The 26,598-nt window shown below is 40.8% G+C and overlaps 1 protein-coding gene across 3 annotated transcripts in view; it reads left to right on the plus strand.

Annotated features, from left to right (window-relative positions):
- GLRB (glycine receptor beta) overlaps positions 1-25,265 on the plus strand; it is a 62,459-nt gene extending 37,194 nt beyond the window's left edge. For 2 of the 3 annotated variants that reach the window (XM_045018996.1, XM_045018995.1), the window contains exons 8-10: positions 3,834-3,986; positions 12,336-12,628; positions 24,424-25,265. In XM_045018996.1, the coding sequence (XP_044874931.1) occupies positions 3,834-3,986; positions 12,336-12,628; positions 24,424-24,720 (743 nt within the window). In that variant the 3' untranslated portion in view covers positions 24,721-25,265. The remainder of the gene's footprint in view (positions 1-3,833; positions 3,987-12,335; positions 12,629-24,423) is intronic. The other variant, XM_045018997.1, reaches the window with a different exon arrangement.
- Positions 25,266-26,598: the final 1,333 nt, after the last annotated feature.

Raw genomic sequence — 26,598 nt, forward strand, 5'->3', positions numbered from 1 at the left:
AACCATAAACTTATACAGACATTGAGATGTTGGAGGTCAGGATAGATGACATCCTTATTTTTGTTTAGATGTCTCTGATCCTCCCATAGCAATTTCATTTCCATTATCCTGATAAGTTTTTATGTTTAAAAGTGCCTGGGCTTTCCTGGCTGGTCATTCATCTAGAACTACTCTTTCAAATTGTATTATGGTTGAGTCCTGTTAGTTTTCTTGTTTGAACTTGTCAAATTTTGTTTCAGAGTACTTGAGTATTACTTCAAACTCTTCTTCCTGCAGCTTATAGCTTTTTTGATAGGGAGCTCTTGAAAGCATGTTTACTAAAAAAAAAAACTGTTTACAGGTCCTGTATTTGTTCTTTTGCAATTTCATGATATTCTGAAATCCAGACTCTGCTACGTACAATGATTTCTGTAACATGGCTCCTAGTGATTTACTGTCTTTTTTTACTGCCACTGATTTCTGCCAACAATCATAGCTATGAAATTGCTCACATCCAGAAGCAATGACCAGCATTTCTTTTTCAGCTAAGCATGTTTTTTGTTGTATTTTGGTCAGTGCTTTTTGAAACATATATTGCTGGCTTGCAGAAAGCCTCCAGCAAAACACAGAAAGGAGAGCTAAGGGGAAGGGAATCTCTGAGGCTCCCCTTGCGATCATCAAGAAACTCTGCTCTGTCAAAGGATAGTGTTTGTTATCCTGCAGGTACTGTGGAGACATACCCTATATCTGGAGAGTTCCCAGGTAATCGTAATAATCCTCAGAGCTAATTTGATCTGAGTCTGAAGTATGTATTGGAACTTGAAATCATTTGAGCTTTGCATTATTTCAGGTTTCAGTGTAAATTTTCCTTGGAACTATTGTCTTAACTACAACAGGAATGAATTCTCAATCCAAGTCTTTGCTAGGTAATCCATTGTCTCTGGGTGATTTACCATTTTAAAATATTATAGAATTACTCCACATCCAGTATCAGAGGAGTAGCTGTATTAGTCTGGATCTGTAAAAGCAGCAAAGAGTCCTGTGGCACCTTATAGACTAACAGAAGTTTTGGAGCATGAGCTTTCGTGGGTGAATACCCACTTCATCAAATGCATCCACATCCAGCAAAATTATACAGCTGTAAAAAGTACAATCCAGAGGTGCTAGTCAACAATTCTGTTCACCCCTACTTTCAGATAAGATACCAGTTTATGTAGCAGCTACAGGGGTATTTAATTCTTAAACAATTAAACAACACATTACTCACAAAAGTGCTAATAATTAGACTAAAAAAATTGAATTTCAGCTTCAAATGGCCAGATGGTATTTAAATAAAATAGGGAAGCACCAGATCACAAAAAAGAGGCTGTTCCATCTTATTTGGATGGTGAAAAATGGAATACTTAGGACCAATTGCTGTGCTGTGCTTGGATGCTGGAAAAATATTTGACAGTTGAGTGGGATTAATTGGAGTTTTGTTTATATTTTGGAGGGGCAGTGGGGGAAGGAAGTAGTGGTGCTCCCTTATGATAGAAAAATAAGATATTTAATGGCAGATTGTGAATATCTTCCATGTTCCTCTCTTTTTCTTTCTCATATGAAAGAAAGAGTTAACATTTAGAACTGGTAAGATTTTCATGAAAGTTTTTGTCAAATTTTGACTCAATTTTTTTATCAACTCTCTTAATGTTCACCTTTGTAATAACTAGGCTTTGGACTTAACACTCCCTTGAGATGACTCTCAGAGGTATTGTTGTAGGTTCTTTGCAGATACAGGCAGGAATTGCTAGGTTTGCATATTGATTTACTAAAGGTTCATATTTTGAAGGCATATGGTGGGAGATCGTCTCTTTGCAATACCAAATTAAAGCCAATCTCATGTACTGTACAAGAGCACCTCATTAATGTACAAACTGGATTTTAAAGCTATGGTTTATGCTGGAAATGCATGACAACTGCAAACATAGTCCCCGACCTTGTTCACTCATTTATGTCAATGGGTGTTTTTAACATTTGGTTCAGTAGAAGTAGGATTGGATCCGTATGTTCTGTACATGTCCAAGTAAAAATAAATCTGGGGATTACATTTTTATGATAATCATTGCCTGCACTAAAATAAAAGTCCCTGCATTTCTTTTTCTTTGTGTGCCAGACAGAAATTTCTCATGAAAGTGCTAAATGGATACCATTATGATAAATGGTGATGGCAAAGAATATTATACTCTGCTTATTGAAAGATGATACAAGGCCATTAGCCAAAGCCAGAATGAATTTGACCTAACACAAACAGCCGAACACATAAAAGTCATAAATAGTGTGGAAAATAAATAAGAATTTGAAAATATCTGGAAATGATTCACAAACTGCATAGGAAGAATTCCTCAAGATCATAAAAGGGGAGAAGAAGAATTAAGAGCATATGGATGTCTTCTACCTACAAAATAATGAGGAAAACTCTTTCCCTTCTGTTTTTGTTTGTACTTGGCTTTGTGATTATTATATATTCAAACAGCTTCTAACTATAAACTGTTTGTGTGTGTGTGTGTGTGTGGTGAACAATTTATTAATGTAACAACATAAAGAATGTATTTCCCTTTTTGCTATTTAAGCTCTATATTTAAGATATACTTGCTTTTCACCAACTTTAGCTACTAACTGGATAGACTAATTTGTATTGTATAAAGCACCTGGGAAAAGTCTTGGTCTGAGATGGTGAGAGTGAAGTTTATGGAGTTATTTTTATACTATCAAATCAGGTGAACATAAGACAATGTCAGTGGAGTTACATGAATTTAAATATGAGCAGAATTTGGCTACTGTTTTTACCACCATATTCCTTGATCCCTTTGTTCTCTACCAGCAAATATAGGGGGCTGTGGAGTTCATTTTTACTCTTTGCTCCAGTCACCTTTCCAGGTAGTCCAGCAGTATGTTTGTGTGATAAAGTTCCATATTTAAATAAGCCTGAGCCTCTTTGCCTAGTTTTTCCCAATTTTAAATTTAAAGATCTCTTTTAAAATTTTGTCCCAACACGAAAAATTATCTGTATTAACTTTCATTATCATGGCAATTTTCATTAAGCACTGCTTTAGGTCTCTACTTTTCCAAAAAAAATTTTCTAATCTGAACAAGACTTCATAGCTGTACACCTTATTTTAATAAGCGTTTCCTTCTTTTTCACAAAATTGATACCAGCTGGGATTTTCACATGAGCCTAAGGGAGATAAGTGCTCTGCTCCCATTTGCAAAATTCTGCTTTTGGAGACCGTGCATCTTTGAGAACAGAATTTTGCCAGTGTGAGCTGGGAAGCCTAATTCTTTTTGGATGCTTGAAAACCCTAGTCTCTGTCTATGCATTACACTTCCTTGGAATACAGAAGAATCCCCTCAGGCCCCCTTTTCTCTCTTTGGTTTTGCTTGTCCCTATTTGGCTTCCTGAATATGACCTTTCATATGCCTGCAGGAACACCCACTAGCAATGACAAGATATTACTTTACTTTTCTGTAAAGTAAGAAAGACTTGTAAATCTAGAGATTGATTTAGCAGCAGGCACTGTGATTTTCTCTGTGTTCTGAAAGGTCAAGTGCAACAGGCCAGTCATGAGCTACGGCTTTCTCTTCATTCAGGTTTTGTAAGCTCTCATATGTGCTTCAAACATGTTTTCAGATGAACTATTTGGTTTTGGGGAAAACAATTTATTTTAAGCCTAATTCATTGAGAGCCTTATTGAAATCATGGGCATAATTTCAACTGATTTCAACAGGGCAGGATTCTGAGTAATGCTAAGGCATTCAAATCTGAAAAGGTTGGCCTGTAAAACATTTAGAACATTAATGTGTTTATTTCTTTAAAGGTTATTACACTTGTGTAGAAGTAATCTTCACTTTAAGAAGACAAGTTGGATTTTACATGATGGGTGTTTATGCTCCTACACTGCTTATTGTTGTTCTGTCGTGGCTGTCATTTTGGATCAATCCTGATGCAAGTGCTGCAAGAGTGCCACTGGGTAACCGACATTTACACTTACTGTCAGAACGCACTTAGCACCACTTTACCCTTTTCAGTTGCTTTGATAGCAAAAGATGGGGTATTGAAAGCAACTGCATCCCATTGCATGGTCTTCATTTTCATTGAAACCTTCCCATTTCTAGCCTCTATAAAACACATCTTTTCATCCAGGCTTTTGCTTAATGCCATATCTAGTGTTTAGGCATGGCTTTCCTAGCTCTGCCTTCTAATGTGGTTTTGAGGCAAGGAAGTTGTGATGTATCTACTTTCCATACCTGGAAAAGTTCTCGCTTTTATCTTATACATGTATAGCGCGCACCACAGATACAGTGGTGATAGGCACCTTATAGAAACTTGAATATATATATTGAATATATATATAAAATAAAAATAATGGCTAATCAAGATGATTATTAAGGTGTAGAATACCTACCTCTTGCAGCAGTTGTTTGAAGATTAAGTAGCAGTAATGCTCTGAAGAGGATTAACGGCCAACGTTATCTGACTGGCTTCTGTCTCATCAGGGCCTTGATTTATCAAAGTACTTTAACCATGTGTTCCATCCTGTTCAGCAAAACATGTAAGAGTTTACATTAAGGTTTTCTATGGACTGAATTCATGCTTAGAAGAGGTAATTCTAGTCTGCAGGAGTGCTGCTGCTTCTGGTAACGTCAGTGACAAAAGTCCCATTGATTTGAATGGGAGCAAGATCAGATCCTTCATTTGCTACCAAGCAGTAGGGGCATAGAATTAATTAAGAAAAAAAACTTGACTAATTGGATCATAGATGATACTCTAATAGATATTAAATGAAAATAAAATCTATTTAATATTTGTCTTTTTCAAAGGAGTATTTTAGCATGTCCATCACAGGCATATACTTTCTCCTTTCTTTTTTACTTGCACCTTTAAAAACAAATTTGTCTATGAAACATAGTTTATTTTAGTTTGATAGCACATGGAGTATATCATGTTCTAACTTTACAGTGTTTACAGCTTTACAAGGATCATGAATATAAAGTGCAACAGAGAGAAATAATGTTTAGATAGAGGAATTTTTATAAAGTAGTATAGGGAAAATATATTTTTTTGTGAAATAAAAAAATCTGTTGCAAACAAGTCTTTTTCATATAGTCATTTCCAATATGATTAAAACTTGAAATTTTATATTTCATATGCATTAATATTACAACTTTTAAAAGTAATTTAGTAGAAAGGTTGAACTAATTAAACATTAAATTTATAAGAAGCATGTTGCAGATTGTACAGTATTTGAGGATTATATATATATATATACAAACTTCAGAGTATTTCCTGGTCTCAGTAAATGAATATGTGTGTCTGGTTTTTTTTTAAATGTAATACAGCAGCATAATTATGTGGCATTTGGTGTGACCCCAAAAGGAAGCAATGGATTGTACATAATTTGCCTCCTCCTTGCTCAGGAGGTTGGAGTGAGTGTTACTGAGGGAAGATTGAGACTGAAGTCCCCACAAATTACAGGCATTGTGTTTTGCAGTATGGCATCAGGACAAACCTAACTTTATAGCAGCATCCTGAAGTTTTGACTTTTTATAGTCTAATGAGATAAAAATTTGGTGTGAAGTGGACTTTACATTATAATCCATATTGAAACAAATCCTAAGTCAAAAAATACAAATATGCTTGTAAAATTATACTAATGTTTTTTCTTTGTACGAGGAAAATTGTATTGCGCATGCAGTATTGAGAGAGATCAGAGACAACTAAATCCAACAAAGCAGCAGTAATGTGTTTTGTCAACTCCCTGTGTCTCGACTGATCATGTCACATTTGTACAACCTTTGGAGAAGCAATTGCTCCACACCTTAAAAGATTGCTTCTGGAATAGCTAGCTATAGAGAGCCACAAGAGGAGAGGGTGGCTACTGTCAATTCAAGCTATAGAGAGCCATTAGAGGAGAGAGTGGTTACTGTCAATTCAGTCCTAAGGAATTGGTTCAAGAAATAAACGTAATTGTGCCTAAATTCCATGGGTGGAATTTTCAATAGCGTTCGAGTGACTTAGGAACACAAGACCCATTGAAAATCAGTGGGCAAAAGCTGTTTATTATGTTCACTAATTAATCAGAAGAATTGACATGTTAGTGTAGGGAATATGTCTGTGTCCAGTTACGAATTCCAGTTGGTTTTATGAACTCTATTTGTACTTGTAGCGGTCATTATGAATTAGATCAGGAGTTCTCAACCTTTTTCTTTCTGAGCCCTCTCCCTCACCCAACATGCTATAAAACAACTCCACAGACCACCTGTGCCACAACAACTAGTTTTCTGCATAAAAAAGCCGGAGTAGGGGTTAGCAAGCAGTGTAATTGCCTGGGGCCCTCAGGAAGATAAGTTGCTCAGGCTTCAACTTCAGTCCCAGGTGAAAGGGCTCAGGGCCCCAGGATTCAGCCCCATGCAGTGGGACTTCAGCTTTCTGCCCTGGGCCCCAGTGAGTCTAACACTGGCCCTGCTTGACGGACCCCCTGAACCTGCTCATGGCACCCCAGGGGGCATCGGACCCCTGGTTGAGAACCACTGAATTAGATCATCCATTTGGTAGCAGGAACCTGGCAAGCAGTGAGGTGCTATGTCTGGAAAGGTGTGCCACAGAAGTCAAGTTGCCATCAGTATTGAATGACTCTCACCTGCTTGAACAATGAGGCTTCTGCCTACAGGTCCTCTGCCTTTGACTGGACTGTGTCTTCACAAAAACCTATTTGGAGAGGAGGGGGCTGGAATCCTCACCGGCCTGATCACGTGAAGAGCCGTTTTTTGTTTTTTTTTTCTTTAGCTGACCACAGGGGGACAGACTATTAATAAAAGAGGGCTTCTGCAAGCCAAGGGGAGACTTTTCATCACCAAGAGCACATGACTCAGCAGGAGGGTGTTGAAAAAATGGTTGTCTTTGCCTCCTCTAAAGATTTGGATCAAATCCAGTGAGTCCCAAAAGAGGGTCAGATTAGATTAAGTTGGATTGCATTTGAGAGTTTTTCCATAGATCTCTAATTCTCTCTTATACTTTCTAAGAGTAAAGTCTATTTAAGAAATTCCTTTGCGCCTTACTTTACTAGTATGTGGTGCCCATTGGGTGTCACTAGGGAAATCAGAGCTCCGCCAGCCAGATTATTCTTGGCGGAGAATGGGTCTAAACAACTGGGGGCTCAGGTGGGCTATGGCACTGGTTCCTGGGCCTAAGCATCCAGGATTCAGGGTCCCACTGCCCAAAAGGGGTGTTGCACATGGGGTCTGCAGCTGGGGAGAGCACTTGAGAGCCAGAGCTTGGAACTGTGACTAATCACTACTCAGACACAGGAGGGTTAGCAGCACATGGGATTCAGTAGGTTGATCTCAGCACAACCTGCTGGTATCCATCAAACAAGCGGGACTGGACAAAATTTGCAGATGACATATGGTTATTTATGCTAGTTAAAACTAAAGAAGGCTGAAGAATTGCAGAGAAATCTAATAAAGCTACATAAATTGGCAGTACAGTGGCAGATGAAATTGTATTGACAAATGCCAGGTAATACACATTGAAAGGAAGAATTTGAACTTCTCATATGCCTGGATTCTAAATTAACTCTAACTACTCAGGAGAGAGACCTGGGGGTTGCTGCGTATGACATTTCCTCTGCAGCAGTTGTCCAAAAAAAAAAAAGTTAAGATGTGTAGAGAATAAGAGAGAAAATAATGATGAAACTATTTTAATGTCATTACACAAATCAATGATATGCCTCACCATGAATTCTGCTAGTTCTGGTCACCCTATCTCATATAAAATTTAACAGAAATACAAAGAAAGGCCACAAAATAATTAGAGACATGTAAAGACTTCCATTTGAAGAGAGACTGTGACAAGATTAGATCTGTTAATTTAGAGAGATTAATAAGAGGGGACATGATAGAAGTCTATAAAATAAAGAGTGTCACAAGGAAGGCAAATCAGATGCTTCTGTGTACCTTTTCTTAGACAGGAATAAGGAGGAGACCAATGTTTTTTAAAGGTAGTATGTTTAAAACAGATGACAGGAAATACTGTTTTATATAACATATAATTAACCTGTGGAACTCATTGATGGAAAATAACATGGAGGCTGAGAAGCTAGAACGATTAAAAAAGGGATTATTGACTACATCCCAGTCCAGCAAAATACATGCTTAAGTGCTCTGCTGGATTAGCACCCTAATGAAAACACCCACCATTACCTCAGATAGAAATTTAAAAAATAAGAGCTATAAATCATGATTCTTAGGGCCATAAGCCAACCACTAGCTGACAGGGGTTAAGAAGAAACTTCTATGAACTGTTTATTCCATTACTGTCCACCAAGGGCTGTTTTACACATCCCTCTAAAACAGAAGTGGGATATGTGGAAAACAGGTCTGATCCAGTATAGCAATTCTTATGTACCTGTGTTTCCTCAAACCCAGCTTCTTGGTTGCTGCCTACATTTGTTGTACCATGCAGAGACCCCGGAAACTGTGTATTGAGCAAAGGAACTATCTATCAGTTGCTATATGAGCATGTAGCAGGGCAAGCACCCCGCTCCAAAGAGAAAGGGGTTAAAACCAGCTCTGGGAAAGGGCTGCCCTGAGGAGCCAATCAGGAGAAGACAGGTAGCAGCCAATCCGGGCCCGGTAGGGCTGGTATAAAGAAGGCTGTGAGCTAAGAGGCAGGCAGTTTCACACCAGTCTTGGGGTGGGAAGGATTGGGCCGCCTGGGAGCACAGGGTACTTTCAACAGAGCAGTGCTGGGGAATGGGCAGGCTGAGCTGGGGAGCTCAGGCCTGGTGACCTCTCAGCATGAGGCCTGACAGGAAGGCCTAAGGAGGTACTGGGGCTGTAAGGAATGTCAGCAAGTCCAACCCCCTAGCCAATGATGAGTGGCCATTGTAGACTGCAGTTTTCCCCTGATTGAAGGGGCTAGATGAGGACTGGCAGTGGGTCACTGAGGTGAGGTGGGCTCAGGGGAGTGGGGTTCCCTGGGTGAGGGGCACTGTAGTCTGGGAGGGATGTGGAGCCTATATGTGGTGGAGATAAAGGGACTGCAGGGGGTAGGCACTGGCCCAAAGAGGGCACTTCAGGGCTGAGAGAGCTAATTCCCAGATGACCAGCAGGAGGTGCCATGCTGGTGAGTCAGTACTCTGCTACAGAGCAACACACAGAAATCAGGGAAGGAAGGGGAAATGTTATTACTTGTCCTACTGGGCACCTCTTCCATGAAATTAAGAGGAGCCAGGTTTAGACTAGCTGCATCGTTGAACAAGGGCTGTTTCAAAAAGAAAAAAAATCTTTCTGTTGTATGGAGAAAACTGCTAAGGTACCCTTCCCCCCCCACCCCCCCCAAGCTCCTCACCAGTCAGGCAGTAAAGATGCAATAGAAATTAGCTGGGATAGAAGGAAGTTAAAGAGGAATCCAAGTAGCAGGTTACATATGGAAGGGGGTTTCAAGAGGATCCAGTTATAAAAGAATCCCACATTGCTAGAAAGAGCCACGAGAGAAGTCAGGTTAGGAGTTCCATGTGACTGGGAAAAGAACATTATGGTAGGAGAGGTGTGTGCGTGTGTGCACAGAGTAGGGAGTCCCCATAAAGGGAAATCAGGACATGAGGCTTAGGAATTGAAATGTAACCTTAAACCTGTGAAATCAAAGGTTGGTACTGTTCTTGGCACTGAGCAGCCCTGCTCCGTATTCCTGGCTAATCCCCTTCTGCCACCTACCTGGGGCCCTAGGAGAGGGGAAGAGGAACAGATACATTCCCAGCCCAGGCCAAGCACTTCTCTACCCCAGAAAAATTATGGAGGGCCTCCAAGCCCTTCCTCTGAGTGCTCCATGGGAATAAAATATTGTTTATATTTCAACTTTTGAGTTTCTTTTTTTCTCCCCAACTGTATTCCAGCATTTTGCTTTGGGCCAGTTTAGGTAAGCACCTAATATAGCAGCACTCAGAGGTGCAACTTACGAAACTGCTGTCAGGTTCTCTAAGCTATGTCAGTGTTGATTTTGCAGTGAATGTTTACTTAATAGAATATTTCCTCCACTTGATTATATTCTTTCCTTAATCTGATAAAATGTTCTTTCCTTTCTTTTGCTCTGACACTGAACTTTTTACCCCAGGTTTCCAGACAAATGGAAACTAGCAGAAGGTCATTGTGGCCTCAGTTGCCCTATTGAACAAAGTGATGAAAGCTCTGCTGTAATCTTTTCAGTCAGTAGGATTTACAAGTTAGTTTTCCAACTTTAAGCCCAAAATCATAAGCTCCAAGATCTTACGTACTTCTGGGCAGCGACTGTAAAGTACTGAGTGTTTTCAGCACCTAACACATAATACTAATAAAAATAGCTTATTAGGCCAATAAACATATTTAAAGGCAGTAAAAATAATTACATATTACAAAGAATATCCAGTTACAAAGAGATATTTACTAGCCCATATTGGTAGTCCGTTTGGCTACTAGTGAGGTGATTCAGGATCAGAATAGGTGTTGATTTTCAGGGCTGTTGAATGAAAGTGGATAGATGTATTAAGCATTTTCTATAGAGTGAACAGTAAATAGGGCATAGAGCTTTATTTAACTCTAACATTGCATTTGCATTTCCACTCCCCACTGTTAAAAATGGGAAGTGGAAATCTCTAATGAGATCATCTCAGATAAGTGGTTCATAATGATGTGAAGGGCGAGGAAAAAGGGGGATTTATTGTATGTGCTCAAATGCTTCAGATATGAAACAGGGAAAATCATCTGGTCCAAGCACAGGGATTTGCTACTTTCACTCTTGGCCCAGTGATATCAGTCTGATATCTCACTAGGGCAGGAAATAAATGCATTACACCAATGGAAAGCTGGAATTTTGAGCTTTAGAATGATATAGGGATATTATCTCTTTCTAGACAGTATATTGAAAGATTTTGACTTTGAAATCATATCACTTTGATTATTATCATTCCCCCCATCTTTGTTTTAATGCCTCATACTAAATAAAATCTGGGATTCTAAGGTGATAGGAGACAAATTTCTAATTATAGCAGTTCTGAATATACTGGCCACTACAATCTCACCAAAATCTAAGCAAAATAAACAAGGGTGTGATAAAGTCTGATATTTTGTGCCCTGCTCAGTTTAAAATTTCTTTGATGGAGCAGTGCAAATATTATAAGGACCATTAAAATTTTCCAAACATAAGTGGATATGGATCAGAAAAAAAATCCCTGTATGAATTAATATTTTAGTGTGTGTATATTGGACAACATATGTCAGCAACTTAGATGATAGTATGGGCTGTCTTGATGCCTCTTCTTAAGGCCAGATTTTGCAGTTATTTACATCCATCCAACATCACTTACTTCATTGAGATTGCACAGGTGCAACTGAGGGAAGAATTTTACCAATAGAGATCATAGCACCAAAAATGGCTGTTCTGACTTGGGGAAGAGGGTGTAAGTGTGCCTAATTTGACAACCATTTAGAAAGTCTTTTCAGCACATAACTGTGTATGACTGAACTGCTTCACTGAGGTGATCTCCACATTTGTCACTAGTGAGATGTATCCATGGGTGTTGCTGAGCTTTGAGAACCTTCTAGGAAAGTGGTGCTCATTGGGACCATACAAAGGCCCCCTCTGAGCACCAGTCATTTGAAGCTGAGATTATAAAACACCATGCAGTCCCTAGCCATTTTATTTCCTTCGTTTGTGCAGCTAATTGTGGACAGGTTTTCTTTTTGATTTTTAGCCAGAAACCTAGTTTTAACTTGTACTTTAGACATGTTACACTGATAAAGACCATTTTAAGTATTTTCCATGCTGTCTAGATTCCTGGGACACCTCTGGCTTAATTCTGGGCCATCATGTTAGCGTTAGAGGATATGGAGGAAAAGACACGGTTTTAACAGTGTATTTCATTCCCTTCCATCTTCCAGAGTTAGATACACATACTCAAATGACTCTGTGTGTGTGTGTGTGTGTGTGTGTGTGTGTGTGTGTGTGTGTGTGTGTGTGTAAAACCATAAGTAGTTTAGCATCTCTATGTCTGTTTATCTCTCTCTCAAGGCATTTGGGGTTTATTAATATTAATAAAATCCTGTCTAGATTATTAAACCATTAATTAACTGAAGGCATGTGTATCATGTATATTCAGCAGATGGTCATTTCTTGCAAAGCATACCTGCTACATCATGAAGTTCCATTCACTCATAAGAAATGTCATCCATTAGAATCTAGCAGTATAGATGTTTCGGGAACTGGGAAGAGAGCTCCAGCAGGGAAGAGGCTAAGAAGACTGCACAGTTTTCATTACTTTAATATATTGCTTTACTGTTTCTAGGTATCTTCTCGGTGCTCAGCTTGGCATCTGAATGTATGACTCTTGCTGCTGAACTTCCCAAAGTGTCTTATGTGAAGGCCTTAGATGTCTGGCTGATTGTTTGTCTTCTTTTTGGGTTTGCTTCACTGGTTGAGTATGCAGTGGTTCAGGTAATGCTGAACAATCCAAAGAGAATTGAAGCTGAAAAAGCAAAAATTGCCAAGGCAGATCAAGCAGAAGGGAAAGGTGGCAATGTAGCCAAAAAGAACACGGTAAATGGTACAGGGACCCCTGTGCACATCAGCACTTTACAGGTAAGAGCTATGATATGTGATTCTCAGTCATCGTTATTTAAGAAATATTTTTCATAGTTTAATAGTTTTAATCTTAAAAATGGAATTAGAAATAGCCAGAACACATTATTCTTTATGCACCATCATCATTAATGGGCAACATTCTGAACAGTCCACCACAAATGACTTGCGTTCAGATGTTCCCAGTGAAAAAAACGTGAAGCACATTTTTTAACATCCTAATAAGATGCCTGCTGCTGTGCTTCAAGTAAATCAAGTGACAAGCAACTTTATGATAATCTTGCACTTCTAATAGCAGCTGTGAAATTATAACTGGGTTTAATTCAGTCCGGGCTTTCAGTAAGCATTTATTAAGAGCATACTCAAGTAACATCACTCTCACTGCTTTGCTTGAAATGGCCACAGCTGTACTGCATTATACGTAAAGAATTTCTAATCCTTGGGACCCAGAAGTCCTGGCATATATAAATAGGGGAGATCTCTCCCTGTTAAACTGTCCCCCCTTTTCTTGTGCTGTTAGAGCTGATGGAGAAATCTGTTAGTTGTCATTATATGGTTATGCATACTGTCCCATGCCAAAGTTTTCTATATTGCTGCAGGCTTTACACGGCAGTAACACCATTCTTGTTTAGAGAGATGTGGACTCCACAGGCCAACCCTCACCTGTCCTAGATGATATTTAACTTGATGCTTATTCTGCAGGAGGAAATATAGAGCTATACCAGGCACAAATTTGGCTTATGTTTTCCAATGACTCAGCAATTTTAAATGAACAAAAATACGGCTGGGGTCCTGCTAAGGACACTTTGAGTCCAACAAATTACCTTAAAAAGCTGTCCTAAGAAGGCATGGGAGGATTCACCCAGCATGGGGGGTATCCTTGGTTAGTGAAAAGCTGACATACACCAGTTCCTACTAGTCCACTAGCACCAGGAACATGCTGGGGTTGGACTATGGTATACTCCACCAATTCCCAGCTGGCAGTAGAGTCCCTAGGAAATCATTCTGTCTGGCATAAGTGGCTGCTTTAGCTTGTGGCTGCTTTAGCTTGTGCAAGGAGCCACTCTGGACCCCCAGTCATCCCTGGATTGTGGGGAGGGGTAAAGGTGGCATAGCAACACTGGTGCACTGAGCATGAACAGCTGGGAATTATGCCCATGCCCTTTGTGTTTAGACGGGTACCAATTTCAGTAATTCCTTACAACAGAATAGTGTAGATACAACATTCCAGCAGAGCAGCATGGAATCTATTGATTACTTTTGTCAAAATTGATTACTTTTGTGCAGCTTAATTAAGGTTAATATTTTAAAATGACTATGGTGTTGCTAGCTAAAACAGATCTATGTGATCCTCTGTCCAAATCATGTATTCCTCTGGTTGCATATCTCCTATCCACTGTGTGAGGTCCTTTTAATTGCTTTAACCACGCTGTGTAAGAACATTAGGTGTTTCTCTGTGATCATGTCTTTCATCTGTGCTATATGATAGTAGTGTTCTGCAAAGCTTTCCTAAAAGATGGCATATCACTATAGATTTTAAGGGCCGGATGTAGGTAAGGGATTGTGCATAGACAATCAACAGAAATATTACACACACACACACACACACACACACACACACACACACACACACACAAAACGGAGGGGCAGAAGTGGGATGAAGGCTTGTACTCAAGTCCTGATTTCTCTCCCCAGAAACTGCAGGGGCCTACTCTGTGGGTCATTCATTACAGGAGCCTGGGTAGGGCACTCCAAGATGAAGACGGTTTGGCCTGCATAGTTTTGGGTATTCCTCCAAGCTATCAGGGACCCTTATATGCGAACACCTGGTGGGAATAATGTTTGCTGGATAGGGAGAGCTATGCTTATGGCTTCTGCTGGCCAGAATATAGGTACAAATGAAACACTGCTTTTTCTGAGAAATTTTGGAAGCATTTATGTAGTTGGACAGAATTTGTCTCTGTAATAGGGTTGTCTCCTTAAATGATAGTGGGGTTTGGGTCCAGCTGATTCTCTGTTCCAAGGTGCAGTCCCTTTAAGAACAGGTGTTCTGAGACTGTTAGTTCCTGGAGAGGGCCAAAGTGCTCCATATCCTCAACATTTCAGCTTTAATTCCTTATTAGCAGCACCTTCTTTTCAGGGCCAAGGGAACGAAGTCAAAACGTTCAAAGTTGGGTGCCTAAAGTTAAGCACTTGAATCCATATTTAGGTATCTACGTAAGTAGTCTGATTGGTAGAGGTGCTGAGCAGAGTTGCATGCTCAGAACTTCTGCAATAAGCCTATTTATTTAGGTGTCCAACTATGGGCTTAAGTGCCTAAATTTTGGCACTCAAGTTTGGAAATTAAAAGTATGCCTGACTGAAAACTCCATATCTGAACTGCCTGACATTTTAGAGAGCTCTGAAATCCAAATCCACATTTCAGAGCTGGTTCTTCATACTACGAAGGGCTGAAAAGGAGCTCAAAAGTAGATCCAGCTTGGGCCTATCTCTAGTACAGATTACAGAAACCAGGGTAAGGAGATACTTAATGGTGAACAGAATAAGGCATGAAGGCCAATGGCCAAAAGAGGAAAACATTAAGAAGCATACAGAAGGCAAGGGAGAAATGATGTTTTAAAAGAGATGGAGAATTTGAGACAAAAAAAAAATATAGGAATGCTGTTTCAGGTAGCAGCATAGGTGCCGACTTCCCCTCTTTCCCGTGGGTGCTCGACCCCCCTCTGCCCCCTGCCCCGCCCGCATTCCACCCCCTTCCCCAAAGTCCCTGCCCCAACTCCTTCCCCAAATCCAGGCCCCGCCTCTTCCCTGCCTCCTCCCTTGAGCGTGCCATGTTCCCGCTCCTCCTCCTCCCTCCCGGAGCACACTAATGCTGCCAAACCACTGTTTGGTGGTGACTGGGCGGGAAACACTGGGAGGTAGGTGGAGGAGCGGGGACACAGTGCACTCAGGGGAGGAGGAGGTGGGAGAGGGGTGAGGGGAGCTTGGCTGCCAGTGGGTGCAGAGCACCCACTAATTTTTCCATGTGGGTGCTCCCCCACCCTCACTCACTTTCACCAGGCTTGGGAAGGGGTGCAGGAAGAGGTGCAGGATTTGGGCTCTGGGAGGGAGTTTGGGTACAGGAGGAGTTATGGGGTGCTGGCTTTGGGAAGAAGCTCAGGGCTGGGATGCAGGAGGGGGTTTGGGGTGCTGGCTCTGGGAAGGGGCTCAGGGATGAGGGTTGGAGTGCGGCCTCCCACCAGGCAGCACTTACCTCTGGTAGCTCCTGGTCAGTGGTGGACGCAGTAAGGCTAAGGCAGGTTCCCTGCCTACCCCGGCCCAACCCCGCTCCCGGAAGGGGCCAATGTGCCCATGGAGGGAATGGGGGGCACATGGCTCTGCCTGCTTCCCCTCTCTGCAAGCACCGCCCCCGCAGCTCTCCCAGCCAATGGGAGCTGTGGGGGGTAGTACTTGCAACCAGGAGCAGTACGCAGAGGGAGACCCCCACCCCTGAGGCCGCTGGGCTGCGCTGGCCGCTTCTGGGAGCGGCGTGGGGCTGGCGTAGGGAGCCTCTCTTAGTGGCAGGCATGCTGCACCACCTGAGATCGCGATTGAGTGGGAGATCCTCTAGGATCATCCAGCCAATCGCGATCCATCGGTTGGTGACCACTGCTTTACTAGAATCAGCCTGGCAACAAATTACCCTCTGACTCCCTCTAATGCTTCATTAGTGTCATCAGCAACTTTAATAAAGGTCTTGGGCCCCAATCATTATCTTGAATGCAAAAAAGCACATTAGTAGGAAAAATGTGCTGAAATTACACCCAAAAGTAAACATCCAGAGTGCACCCAAACCATTCTTCTTAGTAGGGCAGATATACTGCCTGCATGGGGCTTAGTGTGGCAACAGGTGTTATTTTTATTTATTTATTTATTCATTCAATTTATAATCAATAAAACAGAATCTATCCTGGGCTCTGGGCACCCATAACATTATTAAAGGTACAGATAAAAACAGTAACTTCCCCTCCTCCCAAAATTAGAAAATAACCAACCAGAGATTTAAAATCAAACGCAAACAATACCCAGGCTCACCCAGAAATGCCAGCCCTTATCATGCCTCTCAGTCATAAGAACATAAGAACGGCCATACTGGGTCAGACCAAAGGTCCATCCAGCCCAGTATCCTGTCTACCAACAGTGGCCAATGCCAGGTGCCCCAGAGGGAGTGAACCTGACAGGTAATGATCAAGTGATCTCTCTCCTGCCATTCATCTCCACCCTCTTACAAACAGAGGCTAAGGACACCATTCCTTTCCCATCCTGGCTAATATTCATTAATGGGCTTAACTTCCATGAATTTATCTAGTTCTCTTTTAAACCCTGTTATAGTCCTAGCCTTCACAATCTCCTCAGGCAAGGAGTTCCACAGGTTGACCGTGTGCTGTGTGAAGAACAACTTCCTTTTATTTGTTTTAAACCTGCTGCCCATTAATTTCATTTGGTGGCCCCTAGTTCTTATATTATGGGAACAAGTAAATAACTTTTCCTTATTCACTTTCTCCACACCACTCATGATTTTATATACCTCTATCATATCTCCCCTTAGTCTCCTCTTTTCCAAGCTGAAAAGTCCTAGCCTCTTTAATTTCTCCTCATATGGGACTTGTTCCAAACCCCTAATCGTTTTAGTTGTACTTTTCTGAACTTTTTCTAATGCCAGTATATCTTTTTTGAGATGAGGAGACCACATCTGTACGCAGTATTCAAGATGTGGGCGTAGCATGGATTTATATAAGGGCAATAAAATATTCTCCGTTTTATTCTCTATCCCTTTTTAAATGATTCCTAACATCCAGTTTGCTTTTTTGACTGCTGCTGCACACTGCATGGACGTCTTCAGAGAACTATCCATAATGACTCCAAGGTCTCTTTCCTGATCAGTTATAGCTAAATAAGCCCCCATCATATTGTATGTATAGTTGGGGTTATTTTTGCAATGTGCATTACTTTACATTTATCCACAGTAAATTTCATTTGCCATTTTGTTGCTCAATCACTTAGTTTTGTGAGATCTTTTTGAAGTTCTTCACAGTCTGCTTTGGTCTTAACTATCTTGAGCAGTTTAGTATCATCTGCAAACTTTGCCACCTCACTGTTTACCCCTTTCTCCAGATCATTTATGAATAAGTTGAATAGGAATGGTCCTAGGACTGACCCTTGGGGAATACCACTAGTTACCCCTCTCCATTCTGAGAATTTACCATTTATTCCTACACTTTGTTCTCTGTCTTTTAACCAGTTCTCAATCCATGAAAGGATCTTCCCTCTTATCCCATGACAACTTAATTTACATAAGAGCCTTTGGGGAGGGACCTTGTCAAAGGCTTTCTGGAAACCTAAGTATACTATGACCACTGGATCCCCCTTGTCCACATGTTTGTTGACCCCTTCAAAGAACTCTAGTAGATTAGGAATGTTAAATGTTATTATATTATGGTCACTATTTCCAAGTGGTCCTGTTATAGTTACCTCTTCAACCAGATTTTGCTCTCCACTCAGGACTAAATTGAGAATTGCCTCTCCTCTTGTGGGTTCCTGTACCAGCTGCTCTAAGAAGCAGTATTTTAAAGTATCGAGAAATTTTGTCTCTGCATTTCGTCCTGAGGTGACATGTACCCAGTCAGTATGGGGATAATTGAAATCCCCCACTATTATCGAGTTCTTTATTTTGATAGCCTCTCTAATCTCCCTTAGCATTTCATCGTCACTATCACTGTCCTGGTCAGGTGGTCGCTAATAGATCCCTACTGTTATATTCTTATTAGACCATGGAATTACTATCCATAGCGATTCTATGGAATATGTGGATTCATTTAAGATTTTTACTTCAGTTGATTCTACAATTTCTTTCACATATAGTGTCCCTCCCCTTCTCCCCCTCCTCCCCCCCACGCATGACTTGTTCTGTCCTTCCGATATATTTTGTACCCCCGAATGATTGTATCCCATTGATTGTCCCCACTCCACCAGGTTTCTATGATGCCTATTATATCAATATCCTCCTTTAACACGAGACACTCTAGTTCACCCATCTTATTAGCATTTGTGTACAAGCACTTTAAAAACTTGTCACTGTTTAATTGTCTGCCCTTTTCTGATGTGTGATTCTTTTTATGTGAATGTTTCTCGTCTGATCTGGCCCATACTTTATCCTCTTCCATCCTCTCCTCCTGACTAGAACCTAGAGAATCTCTATCAATAGACTCTCCTCTAAGAGAAGTCTCTGTGCGATCCACTGCAGCAGTCGGCTTTCCCCCATCTCTTAGTTTAAAAACTGCTGGGCAACCTTTTTAATGTTAAGTGCCAGCAGTCTGGATCCACTTTGGTTTAGGTGGAGCCCATCCTTCCTGTATAGGCTCCCCTTAACCCAAAAGTTTCCCCAGTTCCTAATAACTCTAAACCCCTAAATTTTATCCACGCATTGAGACTCTGAAGCTCTGTCTGCCTACCTGGCCCTGCGCGTGGAACTGGAAGCATTTCTGAGAATGCTACCATAGAGGTCCTGGATTTCAGTCTCTTTCCTAGCAGCCTAAATTTGGCCTCAAGGATGTCTCTCCAACCCTTCCCTATGTCATTGGCACCTACATGTACCACGACCACCTACTCCACCCCAGCACTACACATAAGTCTATCTAGATGCCTTGAGATATCCGCAACCTTCGCACCAGGCAGGCAAGTCACCATACAGTTCTCCCGGTCATCACAAACCCAGTTATCTATGTTTCTAATGATTGAATCTCCCATTACTAACACCTGCCTTTTCCTAATGACTGGAGTTCCCTCCCCTGGAGAGGTAACCTCAGTGCAAGAGGATACCCCAACATAATCTGGAAGAAGGGTCACAACTATGGGAAGGTTTCCCTCTGCTCCCATTGACTGCTCTCCTTCCCTGGGCCTTTCATCCTACTTAACAGCACAGGGGGTCTGATTGGAGGTGGGACAAATCTACAGTGTCCCAGAAAGCCTCATCAACAAACCGCTCTGCCTCCCTTAGCTCCTCCAGTTCCCAATCTGTGTAAAATGGTGGCCTTTGCAGCATGTTCTAAAGGTTAAGATTGATGCTATTTAGAACTGAGAGTGGGGAATAAAAGTAAATTCCAAAGTCAAGAAAGCCCCTCCCTGGTAGAAACTCCCTCTTTTAAACCAGTGGGAGCCTAGCTTGAGTTTTTCTGTTGAGTGCAGCTGTGACAGTATGACAAAGGGATCATATATGGCAGGTCACAAGAAATTGTCCCAATTTCTGAGCCAGAGAAAGATGGAGAAATGCCTTTCTCTTCAATTCTGCACTCAGAACAACAGAGGTTTCAACAACAGCCTGAGATTGTGAACTCTAGAAACAAAAAGTGGGCACACACCCATGGCTGAGAGGACAGATAAAATTATCGCCGCATTTCCAGATGTTCCTATCAGCATCATCTTCCCCAACCTACACTTCAGATAGCTAAACTTCCTCTCTACCCAAACCCTGGATGAGGTGTTCAGCAGTACTGGCTGAGTTGGATGAGAAAGAGAAATAGAGCTGGGTGTCATCAGTCTATTGCAATCCTCACAGCCTCTTCAGTAACCCTCTCAACTGTCATAGAGTCATAGAGTTTAAGGCCAGAAAGGCCCATTAGATCATCTCATCTGATCTCCTATATATCATCCATATACATACTGAATGAAAGGAGACAAGACAGAACCCTGCAGAATTACACATGAGAGAGTCCTTAGTAAAGAAAACCAATTGCCCCAAGTTACCTTCTAGAATCTGTGAGAGATAAGACTGACCCATGTAAAGGGAAGTGCTAGGGTTCACAGATATGTTAATAGGGCTTCATGATCACTGCTATCAAAAGGCATCTGGTAGATCTAACAAAATCACATGGACACCTACGTGTGAGAAAACAAAAGAAGATTCAGTTGCTCTTGTAGCTTTTGCTAGTGCAGAAAGCTCTAATGCATATCAATCTACACATCAGGAGCCACCTTTACCACAGTTTCCATAGATATCACTGGTTCTAAGCATGGAGAAAATTTTGATAATCTCTGATGCTGTGGTAACTTTTTTTTTTATAGCAAATTCTGACTTTTTAATGGGAACCACTGTGGGAGTTTGATTGTTTTTTCCACTGCAGAGTAACATCATATAGTGAGAAAAACAGGGAAAAGGAGAACTGTTTGAAAGATGAGTCATTTTTTCTTTGCTACCACTCGTGGTGTGATTGCAGAGAGAGATTACATTGTTAACTCTGGCAAACCCTCCTGGATATGAAAAGTCACATTTTCATCATGCCCATTTATAGAAGCCATCCCACACATGTGTGCTGATGACTGAACTGAACATTTGCTAAAAGAATAATGATTTTGGCAGATGATGAATGGCTCCCTGAAGGTGGTGATAACACCCCCAATTCAGTCAGTCTTAAGGAGAAATAGGCATATTTCTTGCTAATCTTCTCAGAGCATTGCTAACATATTTCTAGGCTTTGGCATCTGATGCATATTATGTTCATCTATGCTGATTTATAACATATATGACCATTCCTTTGATCTTACTATAGTGCTTTTTCCTTCACCTGTGTGCTTTAACCCCAGAGATTTTTCTTGGAGATTCATTACGTGAACAGTTTTGACTTTGACAGCTAAACCACTGTGTATGTTTGTGAAGGCAATATTAAATACCTTTTACCTATTGCTGACTTCAAGACAAGCAGACCATGGGCACTTGGGTTTTGTTGGTTTGTGTCTTTTGTAGCTAAGCATTACTTTTGATGCTATTGCTCTGCCATAAAGATGGTTTAGGGACAAGTGTTGAGAATTTACAGAAAAGATGATACTTTAGTATCATACCAACTTCCTTGATAAAACACAAGAAACTTAGTCTAACTGCCCTAAAAACATATAGGTAGAATACATTCTAGGTAATGATCCTAGGAACTCATCACCTTGTGTATTAGCATCAGGTTTGCCTGCTAAGGGCAAGACTCAATAGATCAGTTTTCTAAGAGATAAAGCACAAGATGGAGTACTAGCTGGTCTGTTATGGACCATCAAATCACACTAGAGAACAGGATGACTGGCTCCTTAAGCACCTAGCTATAGTGTGTAGAGAGAAAACTGTTATCAGGAGGAACTTCAATCTAAGAACATATGCTGGAAGTCTTATGTTGCCAGTACTAAAACATCCTTGGAATTTCTAGAAATTATGGATGACAATTTTACTAACTCAGAAATTGTTGGAACCATTATGTGGGAGATTCTATTACCACACCTCATATTGACAAATAAAAAGGAATTCATCACAGAATTAAAAGTTAATGGTTGCTTAGGTAAAAGTGATCATGACTTGATTACATGTGTTTTGTGCAAACAGAATAAATTTATTGTTATTTAATGTGTATTTTACCATAGCACGTAGGAGCCCTGACATTGGACCAAGACTCCATTGTGCTAGGCCTTCCACCGGGCAGTACTTACTTCTGGTAGCGCCCAGTCAGTGGCGGATGCATCCATGGAGGGGGTGGGGGGCACATGGCTCTGCGTGCTTCCCCTCTCTGCAAGCACCGCCCCCGCAGCTCTCCCAGCCAATGGGAGCTGTGGAGGTGGTACTTGCAACCAGGAGCAGTACGCAGAGGGAGACCCCCAGCCGCGGGGCTGCGCTGGATGCTTCTGGGAGCGGTGTGGGGCCGGGGTAGGGAGCCTGTCTTAGTGGCAGGCACGCTGCGCTGCCTGAGATCACGATTGAGTGGGAGATCCTCTAGGATCGACCAGTCAATCGCAATCCGCCGGTTGGTGACCACTGCTTTACTAGAATCAGTCTGGCAACAAATTACCCTCTGACTCCCTCTAATGCTTCATTAGTGTCATCAGCATCTTTAATAAAGGTCTTGGGCCCCAATCATTATCTTGAATGCGAAAAAGCACATTAGTAGGAAAAATGTGCTGAAATTACACCCAAAAGTAAACATCCAGAGTGCACCCAAACCCTCTGTAAAACCACTGTCGGTAGATAGGCTACTGGGCTGGATGGACCTTTGTTCTGACCCAGTATGGCCGTTCTTATGAGTCTATGGTATATCCATTCATCAAACCTGATCGGTTTTAATCATGACAAAATGAGTCAGATACCCTAAAGTACATACAGATTAATAACAAGTGAAGAAAAAGAAATCAATGACTCTTGATCTAAAACATTTAAATTAAAAACTGACTTGGGCCCCAATCCTTCAAGTTCTCCTTTCTTGCTGCTCAGGCAAATGCAGTTGCAGTATCCAAACATGTTTTGTTTTTGTTTATTTTTTGTCTTACCTCTGAAGTAAAATGTATCATTTAAAAAAAACCTGATTTTAGTTGGGTAACTAGCATAGCAACATTAGTGCATTCTGTTTGCAAATCCTCCGTTTTTGTCTACAAAATTGAGTTTGGCAAATGTGGCACCATATGATGAACCCCATTGCCAAAATGGAACACTTGCTGATTACCTCCCCCAAAACCATTGTGATCAGCTAAGAAAAATAAATAAATGAGCAGTGATAGTATGATGTACCTATCCTGATGCTAGGATTTATTTTTATGTAGTGTACCTTGGCAGTTTTCAAAGAGGGGTAAAATATAAACTCCAAAATATTTTTTCAGTTGATCCAAAAGTCCTGATGTGCTTTCCAACCCTGAAATTACCTGTTAAACCAGTATACTTACATTTTTATTTTTTGACTGCTTCTCTGAATATTCTAAAATGAAAGGAGTCTCTGGGAGAGGTTTTCAAATGCACAGAAGACAGTTAGATATCCACCTCCCATTGATGCTTAGCAGTGGTCTCCAAATCTCTGCAGGCTGACTGGATTGTGTGATGGTTTAATCTTTTTCTGGTGTTTGTAACAGCTGAAATATAAACTCTCTGCAGATCAGGTATTGGGACCCAGGTAACTGTTTTTCAAAACCTTAGTCCTTGAATTACATCAAATATCAATTTATTTTTAAAATTTCCTTTCTATGTACCAGCAAAGAGGGCGAGTCTGGGATAGAGACAGACTCAGCTGAGTTTAAATTCCCTTCCCCATGACCTGTTCCCCTTTGCCCCCGGAGTGCTGGGGGAACAGACAGCTAGGAGAAAGGTTGCCCTTCAGTCTCTCAGGGGAGTTTTCCATTCATGAGATCCTCTAGCAATGTGTGGCTCTGGGAAAGTGCTGTATTACCTTTGTTGAAGTCATTATAGAGGGACAAGGACTATTGATACAAGGAGGGTGCTCTCTCTCTCCTTTAGAGAAGGGCCCTCTCTGACAGGGTTTAGGCATATTAGCTATCTGGTATGGGGAACCTTTCTGTGTTCAAGCTTGGTGGATAAAGTACTGCAATTCCCAGATTCCAATCCTAATTGCAGCTTCTGAGCCCCAGTGTAACGTAAGTATTAAATTATATCAATCTAACAACTTTCTTGTGCTCTGAATCCACTTAGAAAAAATATTCTCTCTCTCTCTCTGTAGCCTTAAAATATAATCTAGCAATATAGCGTAGTTAGTCCCACAGCATGAGGCACCTTGTATATGCAAAATTATATAATTATGAATGTTTAGATTAGTTTATATGATAGACTGATCATCCTTAAGTACTCTATATTACAACCATTCCTGAAAATTAAGCTAATGTTGTGAATCCCCATCAACAAGTAATTTCATATATATTTGTTTGCTGCATTCTCTCACAGGTGCATTATGTTTGTGAATAAAATATTTGTGAGTAGATCATGATTTCCCAAACTCTTTATTTCATAGGTTGGCGAGACCAGATGCAAAAAAGTTTGCACCTCGAAATCTGATCTGAGATCCAATGATTTCAGCATCGTTGGAAGCTTGCCAAGAGATTTTGAATTATCAAACTATGACTGTTACGGAAAGCCCATTGAAGTCAACAGTGGGCTCGGGAAATCTCAAGCAAAGAACAACAAGAAGCCACCTCCTCCCAAGCCTGTCATTCCATCAGCAGCAAAGCGAATTGATCTTTATGCAAGAGCATTGTTTCCTTTCTGCTTCTTGTTCTTCAATGTCATATACTGGTCCATATATTTATGATAAATCTTTTATTTTTTCATTTGTGTAAAATATGTCTCATTTCATTATTCCCTTCCCCAATCATGAAGGCCAGTCTGTGAAATTATTTTGCATTTGCAAAGCAATATATTGCATTTGAGATGCCATGCGATTGTAATGAAAATATGGCATCTTAATTTTGAATGAAAGCATGACACTGCAATGTCTGTGCTGAAACCAACTGTTGTATATAAATGTACAACATACATCCTGCTTTAGGAATATATGAAGGATGATGCATACCACATTATTAAAGCAAAATAATTCTCTTCAGTTATTAACATACAGATTTAAAGTGTTTCTGATAATGAAACTGATGTGCATGTTGAGTATTAAGATCAATATTCTAGTACATGTAGTATTTAACAACTCTTCTTATGACTTTCAGATAAAAAAATCTGTTCTTGTATAATTTTAAATGGCACTGTTAAAGAAAAAGCGAAGTTGTAATTAATATTCTTTAGACTTTGTAAGTAAGTGGAGAAAGTATTGACTAAGCTGATCTTGTCTATGTGAAAAAATAAAGATCAGAGAATAACTAATTTTGTAAAATTAGCTCATTTAGATATATTACTTTGCATCCTTCAAGCAAACCCACTGCAAAAGTGAGTGAAAATGTGTTGGCAATAAATATTGGACCAAATTTTTGGTTGCCATCTCCACAAGGCACACGTTAGAAAACCTGCAGGCAGAGGAGAAATTGGGGCTAGAGGCTGTATTTGCTATTTCTAGAACATGCCCCCCCAAAATCTATCAACAGGCTGCTCTCCAGGCTTCCAAGCAACAGGAATTGTGGAGCAGCATCACAAGGTAGGGTCTAAAATCTGTACCTGACTTATGTGTGGCAAACCCTTCCAAGCTTGCAGTGTAGGAGTCATAGTCTGGTCTGGTTTGCATGGGTTTGCAGTTTCTGAAGTTCAAAAGGCTTGAATATAAGTGAACCCATTCTTCCCATGGTCAAATTTCATCATGACCCATATTCAAGGTTTGCTTTTTCACAAGTTAGAACAGATCACCAAAAGTGAGGCCTAGCAACTATAATGAAAGGGACAGGTTTCTGATTCTGAACAACTCAGAGGCTGAGGCCCATACAAAAAGTCGTCTTGTGCAGAGGCCAGAGAGCAGGGGTTCAGTGTCTGTCCATCCAACCCATTTATATTGCTGCTGCTTGTTGAAAATGAAATCCTAAATGTAGTAAGGGTGTGACACAGGAGTCCTGATGAGAAGCTGCTCTTTATTTTGTAGACCACATTTTCCTAATAGTTTAGTCCCATGAGGGCTGTAATATCATGGTTTAATTTTAGTTGCTGGGTTTAGTGTTCAGGTGATGGCCTGTGAGATACAGAAGTTTGGACTAGATGATTTGGTGATTCCTGCTGGCCTTAAACGCTTTATGACTCTATGACCCAGTAACATGACATGAGTTAGGATTACAAAAGTACATTAGCTTAGTGTATGTAGTACTGCAGTCAGATTTCACAGACTCCAGTGGTTACTATTACATTGTCCTTTGTGAAACTAAGATATAAAGTGAGACTAACAATAAAATGACATTTTGTGCTATCTGAAGGAATCAAAGAAGGTACGAGCAACGTAGCCCTCCTCCAGTACACAGTGAGAATTTGCTTCAGCAATTCAGCTGAAGCAGCAGAACTGTGCCTAATGCAGCAGCAGAACTGTGACCTCGGAATACATTTCCTTTTGGAAAACTGAGTTATAGTTGTTAGTCAAAATATTAAAATATGACATTTCCTACTAACTGGGGGATTTACCAAAGTTAATATATACTAGTCCCCCCTAAAAGATAGAAATGGGCCAGGAGAAAAGTCTGATTTTTCCAGGTGAATCAGAGAGTTCAAC

Source organism: Mauremys mutica, chromosome 5, assembly GCF_020497125.1.
Source record: "Mauremys mutica isolate MM-2020 ecotype Southern chromosome 5, ASM2049712v1, whole genome shotgun sequence".
Taxonomy (NCBI): domain Eukaryota; kingdom Metazoa; phylum Chordata; order Testudines; family Geoemydidae; genus Mauremys; species Mauremys mutica.